The sequence below is a fragment of the Antedon mediterranea genome, chromosome 6, assembly GCF_964355755.1.
Source record: "Antedon mediterranea chromosome 6, ecAntMedi1.1, whole genome shotgun sequence".
NCBI classification, from domain to species: Eukaryota; Metazoa; Echinodermata; class Crinoidea; order Comatulida; family Antedonidae; genus Antedon; species Antedon mediterranea.
This window is the reverse complement of record NC_092675.1, coordinates 9,842,399-9,853,460: the sequence shown is the minus strand read 5'-3', so window position 1 is coordinate 9,853,460 and position 11,062 is coordinate 9,842,399. Positions and strand designations below refer to the sequence as shown.

At 31.9% G+C, this 11,062-nt stretch overlaps 1 protein-coding gene across 1 annotated transcript; it reads right to left on the bottom strand.

Annotated features, from left to right (window-relative positions):
• Positions 1–298: 298 nt before the first annotated feature.
• On the bottom strand, positions 299–9,252 carry LOC140052412 (C-type mannose receptor 2-like). The gene is made up of 3 exons (XM_072098023.1): positions 8,748–9,252; positions 6,694–6,868; positions 299–689 (listed from the first exon to the last, which is right to left on the bottom strand). Exons 1-3 carry the CDS (start codon positions 9,250–9,252, stop codon positions 299–301), a joined length of 1,071 nt encoding a protein of 356 aa, XP_071954124.1.
• Positions 9,253–11,062: the final 1,810 nt, after the last annotated feature.

Sequence of the window (11,062 nt, the reverse complement as noted above, 5' to 3'; positions counted from 1 at the left end):
CATTCAATCGTTAATTGATTAGATATTTACTTAATTAATAACAAAATACACGCCCAACGTATATGCAATTTAAATTTATTTAAATAGAACTTTGAGCTTGATTAAGTGTATCGATAAAAATAACGAATGCTTTCTAATCATCTCCATACCACTAGCGAGTTATGGAGAATGCTCCTTTGTACTGAATATTATATTTTATTTAAAATGAAACAGTTATGTAAACAGTTTTCTTTAATTACTACTACTATTACTAATAATAATAATAGATATGTTTTAAGATTTTAAAACAAGTATTTTCTTATTGACACATTTTGCAAATAAAAGGATGTTTATTATAGCACTGTTGGTCATCCCACAATCCTTTATTTTTATGTTGGTAATCCCACACTACAATGCAGTCTTGGTTTCCTCTATGGTTGTTTGGTTCACCAGCGTGGAAATTTCTGTAAGAGGCATATCCGCTGCCATCAGACCACTTGAAATGTCCTTCATAATGCGCGTCTGTCAATCCAATCCAGTACATATTTCTCCAGACTCGTTCAGTGACTCTGTTTCCGGTAGCTGTGTTCCATAAATCTTTAACGAAATCTGATTCGCCTTGGCTGTGGAGAGATACTAGATGAGCATCAGATCCCTGATGCTGACAGTAATTTTCAGCGTCTTGCCAAGTTACAGATTGGCCAAAAATTCTGTAGCAGTTGTTGTTGTATGATGTCTAATAGCTGGGACAGCACGAACGTCCGGGGTGGTATGAAGCTAATGCTGGAAGAGTAACCTCTACCATTACTGCTACCAACACAACAAACATCATTTTGAACATTTTGTGTTGAAATTTCAGTGAAATCTGAAAAAAAAAATCGGTGATTTATTTTTAAACACAATTTTAGTAGACATAAATAGTATTGGTTATGTACAATGAGTTGCAAGAGCACATTATCCCGAAACCCGAAATTTTCCTAGTCCGGCGTGACCGATTTTGGTAGTTATAGTATACTTTTTACAGATGTTTTGTATCCAATGTTTGGAAAAGCCTAATTAAATGTTAATTAAATACGGTATTGTTCAGGAAGATTCAAATTTGTTATATTAACTCATCATGATACTTAATTTACCAAGGCCACATTAGTGCATCAACTATGTTTGTTAATAATGCTTTGTTATATTTCAAAGAAACCATCAGAGAATCTATTTAAGGTTTCTCACTAAGAATTAAACACTAATAATGTTTTGGTTATGTTCAGATGCAAACTGTCGTTTTCTACTGCAAGAGTTTTAATATATTTGCCAGCCTATGGGTCCATGGGTCTTTGTTACTGTATCTTTTTTGTATAGTTATGTATATAAAGAGTTGTTTATATGTTATAATTTTATATGTAAAATAATTACGAAAACAAAATAATGTGAAGTTATTAATAAATACCAACAGGAAAAAGCTTTTTCAAAGATGAAGATCTATGTATAGCCCTACTAAAAATAATTGCTGCAGAAAGTATAATCGGTGTTCAAAAAATACGGAACCTATGGCGAATTTATCTAAATAATAGAAATGATAGAGTGAAACTAATTACGAATGGACTAAACATTAGGAATTGTAATATTACAATTCATGACAAAAATCCTTATTTGGCATACAAACATGGAAACAACGAGAATAGTCATAAAGGATATACCAATATCGGTTGCTGACGTAGAGATTGCTAGCAAGTTGAAAGCGCTAGGATGCAAACCAATAGGAGATGTTACAAGGCTAAAAATAAGGGTTAATGGTCAATTAACCAGCTGGCTAAACGGTGACAGAGCTGTCGTTGTAGAAAAGCTAAAATCGCCAATACCAAGACAGATAATAATAAATGGTTTTAGAGCACGGGCTTTTCATGACGGTCAGGAAGTGAAGCTTTTCAATGCAAAGCTGATATAATCTGTTTCAAGTGTCATTTACCAGGGCATACTAGGGACAGATGTAATGTTGAAGCGCATAATGTATCATCATCTGGTTCACCTGGTGCATACATTAATAAAGTTTGGGAATCGGTTTTTAACTTTGAAAACCCAAAAAATAATAATGCTAACGATAACCACTACGGGAAAAGAGCTACGGTACAATCTGATACAGAAACACATGATGAAGTGTTTAGTTTTGATGGAAGTAGTGAATCATCAGATGATGAAAATGCGCAGAAAGAAACAAGTGTGATCACTATAGAACAACACACAAACCAAAATGAGCAGGAAGATGATGACAGAGAGGAGCAGAGAGAAGAGCAGGAAGTGGACGAAAGAGAGGAGGAGGAAGTTGAAGAAGGAGAGGAACAAGAATTACCGAGAAGAAAGTACCAAAAAGCTGAAAAAAGAGAGGAGCAGGAAGTTGGGGAAAGAGAGGAGCATGAACAGAAGAAGGTAACTGACTACTTTGAAAAAAGTATGCAAAAAAGTAAAAGTGTTAGCACAAACAAGAAAGCAGCGAGAGATCTGAAGGAACAGTCCGGAAATGAAGGCAGGACAGAAGAAAAAACAAAGAGTATTGAAAAAAAGAAGTTTAAGAAAGAGAAACAAAAACAAGTAATTTAATCTTAATAATATGTATTCTAAATATTGTAATTTCCCTAGGAAGCTCTTTACTCTAATCTTATGAATTTACATTGTATAACACTAAACGTTAGAGGAGCTAGAAATATAAATAAGCAACATAAGCTATTCCAATGGGTAAAAGATCAAAAAGCGGATATATGTCTGCTTCAGGAAACCCATCTAACAAATGAGATTATTAATAAATCAAACTTTGTTTGGGAAGGTGAAGCGATCCATAGTATAGGTAATTCACATAGTAGAGGAGTGTCGATACTATTACGAAAAGGTCTTGAATGAAAAATTGTTAAAAAGTTAACTGATATTGATGGAAGATATATATTTCTTAATTTAATGATAAATGAAAAGGAATTGGACATTATAAATATTTATGCTCCTAATGAAAGCAAAAATAGAAGTGCATTCTTTAGTACCATACACAAATGTTACAATGACTTTGGTGGAGGGAAGGGTAATTCTATCATTCTAGGTGGAGATCTGAATTGCATCATGAATACTGACATTGACCAAAAAGGTAGCGCAAATAGGTCTGATAAATCTGTTTTTACGATTAAAAACCTAATGAAAAATTTAAATTTAAATGATTATTTGGAGATCCAAAAACATGAATAAGCAACAATTTACGTGGCGTAAGAGATTTAACAACATTTTCCGTAGGCTGGATTACTGGTTAATATCAGAAGATCTCTTTTCAAATGGAGATATTTTAGCCTGTGACATTCGTCCAGCTATTCTCACAGATCACCAGGCGGTATCAATTAAAATAGATTTGCATGAAAAAATACGCGGTCCTGGTTTATGGATGCTCAACAATAGCTTTCTGAAAGATGAAACATTTACAAAATTAGTAATTAAAATAATTGATGTTTCAATACTAAAAAATAATAGAGAACCTGTAAGTGCAAGTTTGTTATGGGAGCTTGTAAAAACAAAAATAAAAGATTTTTCAATTGCATACGGAAAACAAAAAAATAAAAACCAGAATAAAAAGAAAGAAAAATTACAAAAACAAATAAAAAACTTAAATGAAACAATTATGAATACTCAAAATTGTGATATAACCATTGAAAATAAAATTGAAAATAAAAAAATAGAGCTTGAAAACATTTATAATGTAGAAGCAAAAGGCGCGCAAATTAGGTCCAGAGTAAAATGGATAGAGGAAGGCGACCGGAATACAAAATACTTTCTTGGGTTAGAAAGATCCAAAAGTAAAAAGAAACACATAAAAAGTTTAATTACTAAAGATGGGAGCTTAGCAACGAGCCCAATTGATATTTTAAAGGAACAAATACAACATTTCGAAGGTTTATACGCAAAAAATGTTATAAACCCTGGAAAAATTAATAAATACCTTTGTAATTCTATTATAAACAAGCTTTCAGAAATAGAAAAAGAAAATTGTGAAGGTTACGTCACTATTGATGAATGTAAAAAGGCCATTTCAATGATGGAAAAAAATAAAACACCTGGATCGGATGGTCTAAGTGTTGAATTTTATGTGTTCTTTTGGAATAATATTAAACATTTAATTTGCGATGCGTTAAATGAAAGTTATAATTCTCAAGAATTATCCTTTTCGCAAAAACGAGGTGTAATCACCCTTTTGTTCAAGGATGGAGAAAAAGAAAATTTGAATAATTGGCGTCCCATTACCCTCTTAAACACCGATTACAAAATTCTTGCACATGTTTTAAGTAACAGACTTAAAATGGTTATTAAATCAATAGGTTATATAAAAGGCCGTTTCGCTGGTGAAAACATTCGGTTAATAGAAGACCTGCTTTATTATACAGAGTGTAATGATATCGAAGGGGCAATAATTACCATAGATTTTAAGAAGGCTTTTGACTCTATTAGTAGAGATTTTATGTTCAATGTTCTAGAAAAGTTTAACTTTGGAATGTTCTTATGTAACTGGGTAAAAGTATTATACAATAACGTTGAATGTGTCACAGTTAACAATGGTTGGGTTTCAAACAATTTTAAAATGGAAAGAGGTATTAGACAAGGTTGTCCTCTATCTGCTCTGTTATTCATTTTAGATAACATAGAAGCTAGAATAAGCCAATTAGCCGATGATACTGTTTTGTATGTTGGTAATGACAAAAGTATTAAGTCAGCAGTCAGTGTAATTGAACGTTTTTGTGAAGTATCTGGAATGACACTAAATAAAAAAAAAACCAATGCTTTTTGGATTGGTAAATGGAAGAACAGAATAGATAGACCTTTAGAATTAAATTGGGTAAAACACCCGATCAAAATTTTAGGCATATATGTAGGGTATAATACAGAAGAATGTACCAGAAAAAACTGGGATGTTAAATTAATAGAGCTAGAAAAGACTTTAAAACAATGGAATGCTAGAAATCTCTCAATTTTTGGTAGAATAATAATCCTGAAAAGTCTTGCACTATCTAAATTAACATATGCTGCAAATATCACTGATGTTCCAAAATATGTATATACACAAGTTACAAATCTAATATATAATTTTATTTGGAACAATAAAAGGGAAAAGATAAAAAGAAAAACTCTAATTGGTGATATTGAGATGGGAGGCATTAAAATGCCTGATTTTACTCTTCATGTTAACGCACTCATGTGTGGCTGGTTAAAAAGAATTATGAATGATGATGGTGCTAAATGGAAAAATATTCCAATGTATTATATTAAAAAAATATGTGATGTTAATGTTTTACTTAATATGTCATGTTATAACATTATTGATGTTAATTCTGATAAAATTCCACTGTTTTACAAAAATATGATAAAAGCCTACATAAATTATAACAGAATCTCTAAAAAAAAACCTGAAACTTATAACGATATAATGAATGAGCAACTGTGGGGAAACCACTACGTTAAACTTAAAAAAAAATCGCTTTTCTACAAGCATTGGATTGACAGTGGCATTATCAGTATTAAAGACATTGTTAATAAGAACACTTTTTTAACATCAAACGAAATACTGGTGAAACTACAATGTAAAACAAACTGGTTAAATGAGTATTTGTGCATTATTAAGGCAATACCAATTCAATGGAAACGTATTATTAAGGAGGTAGATATTTTCAATTGTGATGATAATGATGAATTAGTTGGGACCAAGTATGAGATTAATACTACCAAACTAATATACTCATGGTTTGTGAAAGAATATTTCATTATTCCAATGTCACAACTAAAATGGGAAGAGTACTTCAATGATAACAACTTTGATTGGAAAACTCTTGGTTACGGAAAGTATGTAAAATGAAAGATAAGAAACTAGCACAATTCAATTATAAGATGTTACATAGAATACTGCCTACCAACAAACGGCTGTATCAGTGGAAAGTTAAGGAAACACAAACGTGTGACAAATGTTGAGAAATTGAAAATGAAAATCATTTGTTTTTTAGTTGTAGATTTATTCAGAAATATTGGAGGAAAATGCTTAGTATCTTTGTAAGTTTAAATCACAATAATATATCATTTAAACAATTAATACTAGGAACGGGAGATAAGCTAATAGATTATATTTACACTTTTGCAGCATTTACTATTTATAGAATAAAAATGTTATCTGCACTAAATAAGCCAGTGGGTAAATCTTTATGGAATTCATTTAAAAGCAATATGTTATATAACATTGAATGTGAAACATATAACAATAAAGAAACAAGTATAGAAAAATGGGTAGCTTTAAGAAATAAGATTATGATAATATAATTTCTAATTTGATACGATTAACCGAAAAGGAATTACAGTGATACGGGTTACTGGTGGTACTGAGCTATTATTGTTTTTTTTATCATGTATATAAATATATTGTATAATCCGGGTTGTAAAATGAAAACAAACAAATGAAAATGTGTGAACTATTTTAAAACGGGATAGATGATAATGATGATCCTGTCAAGTGTATAACAAAATATAAGAAAATTAATGAAAAAAGGAGTAATACAGAATTCATATATGTAAAAATGTTAATTATGAACTGTAACAACATTTACAAGTTAAATAATACGATTTTATGTAATATGAGATAATATGAATGTGAATAAAAGTGGTGTTTGCGCCACAAAAGAGAAAAAAAAAATAACTGTCGCTGGTGAAACATACAACACATGCTTCTGCATATTGAAAGAAAACTGCTCACCCATTCTTGGACTTGTTGACTCACTGAAACTGAACCTCATAACTATCAACGATGATTTTGTACACGAGCTAGCCAATGCTAAAGCTTGTGAGATTACAAAGTTTCCAGAAGTGTTTGATAGAAAATTAGGCAAACTGCCTTTAAAATATAAAATGAAAATTGATCCAGATATACCAGCAATCATTCGACCACCAAGGCGTGTGCCAAAGAGAATGACAGATCTTGGTGTCATAACACCAGTAGAAGAAACCACCGATTGGGTTTCTTTAATGGTTGCAACCAAAAAGAAAAACACTGATGACATAATAATAATGTATCGATCCGCGTGATCTAAACAAAGCCTTAAAAAGGCCACACCACCCCATGCGTACAATAAAACAAGCCACAACGAATCTTACAAATTTAAAGATTTTTACTGTACTCGATCTTTTTGGCAGATTCCACTCGATGACGAATCAACAAACCTGACCTGTTTTAACACTCCACTAGGAAGATTCAAATACTTACGGCTACCATACGGAGTAAACAGTGGAAGCGAAGTATACCAAAGGGCAATGGAGACACACTTCGAAGGATACCCATGCGAAATGATAGTGGATGACCTTCTAAACCTAAAACTGAACCAGTCCAAATGTAGATTCAGAACAAGCCAAGTATCTTATGTTGGACACCTAATAACTAGATGGAATCAAACCAGACCCGAAAAAAAATTGTTGAAATACCACCACCTGAAAACCAAACTGAGCTGAGCAGGTTTTTTGGGAATGCTAAACTAAGTGTCCAAGTTCGTAGACACCAACTTCAGTGAAATGACAGCCCCACTATACGAGAGATGCTTCGTTAGAACGTCATATGGAAATGGGAACCTCATTTGAAAGATTAAAGCAAAAGTTAATCTTACCACCAGTCCTTGCATTTTACGATGTGAAAAAAGAAATCACACTAATTTGTGACGGTTCAAAGTGTGGACTGGGTTGTTGTTGCCTACAAGAGCGAAAACCAATTGCCTTTGCTATTGATGACAATAATAAGTTTAGCCATGCATCCAACTCGGAAGGAAAGAGGTAGAACATCGATGTTCTCAAAGACATATTCATTGTTTATTAAAGTTATTTATCATACGGGTCAGGATATGCTATCAAAAAGTTTACAGATATATATATATGGATTGTATTACCAGTCACATTCGCTCATATACGGTAGGCCATAGGCTACATTAGCCCGTACGGTAGATTCTAATGACGTTTTGTGGAAGCAAAGTCGATACCATACCAGAAAGCCTGTGGGAGCATAATCGTATGGCATCCAATGCACTCACTGTCTGTTGTTTGATATCCTTCCTTAGACATTCACTATCGACATTCGCTATACTTATTTATTGTATACATTCATAAGTATTAAGTGTGACTTTCTTAGGTTATGACATAAAATTGGGTTAGAGATTTTGAATTAGAAATTGCTTACCACGAGAGAATGAAATTGTAGTCCTCGTTCAATATTCACTGGGTTCTGCAGTTGTCACTAGATAGACTGTAACTAACTATTAATTACTAACTAAATAGTCACCTAGAAATTTGTATGTTAATACTATTACAGTTAGACCTTGCTTTATTGTTCTAGAGACAGGACCGTACGATAATCGGCTGCTTATGCAGCATTAAAACCGTCTCATTTATTTTTTAATAATAATATTTTTCATTCATTCATTCATTCAATCGTTAATTAATTAGATATTTACTTAATTAATAACAAAATACACGACCAACGTGTATGCAATTTAAATTTATTTAAACAGAACCTTGAGCTTGATTAAGTGTATCGATAAAAATACTACTACGAATGCTTTCTGATCTCCATACCACTAGCGAGTTATGGAGAATACTCGAACGTTTGTACTGAATATTATATTTTATTTAAAATAAAACAGTTATGTGAACAGTTTTCTTTAATTACTACTACTATTACTAGTAATAATAGATATGTTTTAAGATTTTAAAACAAGTATTTTTTTATTGACTCATTTTGCAAATAAAAGGATGTTTATTATAGCACTGTTGGTCATCCCACAATCCTTTATTTTTATGTTGGTAATCCCACACTACAATGCAGTCTTGGTTTCCTCTATGGTTGTTTGGTTCACCAGCGTGGAAATTTCTGTAAGAGGCATATCCGCTGCCATCAGACCACTTGAAATGTCCTTCATAATGCGCGTCTGTCAATCCAATCCAGTACATATTTCTCCAGACCCGTTCAGTGACTCTGTTTCCGGTAGCTGTGTTCCAAAAATCTTTAACGAAATCTGATTCGCCTTGGCTGTGGAGAGATACTAGATGAGCATCAGATCCCTGATGCTGACAGTAATTTTCAGCGTCTTGCCAATTTAGAGATTCGCCAAAAATTCTGTAGCAGTTGTTGTTGTATGATGTCCAATAGCTGGGACAGCACGAACGTCCGGGGTGGTATAAAGCTAATGCTGGAAGAGTAACCTCTACCATTACTGCTACCAACGCAACAAACATCATTTTGAACATTTTGTGTTGAAATTTCAGTGAAATCTGAAAAAAAAAATCGGTGATTTATTTTTAAACACAATTTTAGTAGACATAAATATTATTAGTTATGTACAATGAGTTGCAAGAGCACATTATCCCGAAACCCGAAATTTTCCTAGTCCGGCGTGACCGATTTTGGCGCCTTCGGACCATGACAGCACCTATGAGGGAATGTGAAGTTATAGTATACTTTTTACAGATGTTTTGTATCCAATGTTTGGAAAAGCCTAATTAAATGTTAATTAAATACGGTATTGTTCAGGAAGCTTCAAATTTGTTATATTAACTCATTATGATACTTAATTTACCAAGGCCACATTAGTGCGTCAACTATGTTTGTTAATAATGCTTTGTTATATTTCAAAGAAACCATCAGAGAATCTAGTTAAGGTTTCTCACTAAGAATTAAACACTAATAATGTTTTGGTTATGTGCAGATGCAAACTGTCGTTTTCTACTGCAAGAGTTTTAATATATTTGCCAGCCTATGGGTCCATGGGTCTTTGTTAGTGTATCTTTTTTGTATAGTTATGTATATAAAGAGTTGTTTATATGTTATCATTTTATATGTAAAATAATTACGAAAACAAAATAAATGAAACATAAATCAATGAAAATTGTTAATATAATTCGAATTGTCTCAGAAAACATATCATCAAACAATAATATATCTGCAATTACTATACCGTATTTTCTTTAGAAGAAATAGGAGAGTACAATAAGGTCTGTTATAACATAATGGAATGAAAAAACACTTTCAAAATGTAGGCTACCAGATATACCGCACTTTACTAGTATTGTTTTACCATAAAAACCAAATGAAGTAATTTCAATGAATTTACAAACATGTAGCGTTACCGTTTCCATTAATAGAAAATCTGTGTTGTGATGAGTTGTTTAAAGTGTATAGCTTCTTAGCGGTTTTATTGTTATCATTTGATCTTAGTTTTAATTTTATAGTTTAAATAAAACCAGACAAGAAAGTATCTGATGTCTCTTACTGTAGCAAGCATATTTGTGGAAAATCTTAAGTTACATTTATTAGCATCATTATCTTAAATTTATAATTCTTTTCGAAAAGAAAAATAAAAGTTAGTGAAAATTTCAAGCAGGTTAGTTTCGGTAACTTCTGGTTTCTTTTTCAAAAAGAAATATAAATTCATAAATATCCAAAACCAGATGAACAATTTTAATCAAAATTACAATCTAATTAATGCATACAGAAATATTATGCTATGTGGTTAAATAAGATGTAAGAAATCAACCAACTTACCTCCTAGCTATGTTGTCGTTCTACGGGTTCTTTCTGATCTCTGTTACAGTTACTGTCCTTTTATACGTTTTTTATACAATACAATTATGAAGTAGTTGGATATAATGAGACACTTCAACAAGTGGATTATAATGAAAGACCTACTTAAAATGTGTTACTGTATTTAAATAATAGTTAAGGATAATTATAATTTCAAATAATTGTTCAGTCGACATCCGACTCACAAAATGATTTTCTTGTGTAAGATTATTTACAAACAACTGTGACATATTAAACTAATTTGAACAAAAATTGATAAAAAGACCAGTATAGTTTATTCAATTTCAGTAATTAGTGATCACATAGCCCTACTATAACAGAGAATCCATTTTTAAAATCGGTACTTCTGAAAAGTAAATTTATACTCAGTACTGACATAACCCAATCATCAGGAAAGAGTGAACCATCACAGTTGAGAAGGTTTAGGCATACCGTTGTCTGGGAAGCATATAAATGAACTGTTCGGAG

Coding starts and splice junctions, on each gene's coding strand:
- LOC140052412 (XM_072098023.1), bottom strand. CDS start 9,252: ATGATGTTTGTTGCGTTGGTAGCAGTAATGGTAGAGGTTACTCTTCCA. Junction 6,869..8,747: donor TCCTTTTATTTGCAAAATGA/GTCAATAAAAAA, acceptor TATATTTTAAAG/GCAGTTTGCCTAATTTTCTA. Junction 690..6,693: donor AATATGCAGAAGCATGTGTT/GTATGTTTCACC, acceptor CAACTGCTACAG/AATTTTTGGCCAATCTGTAA.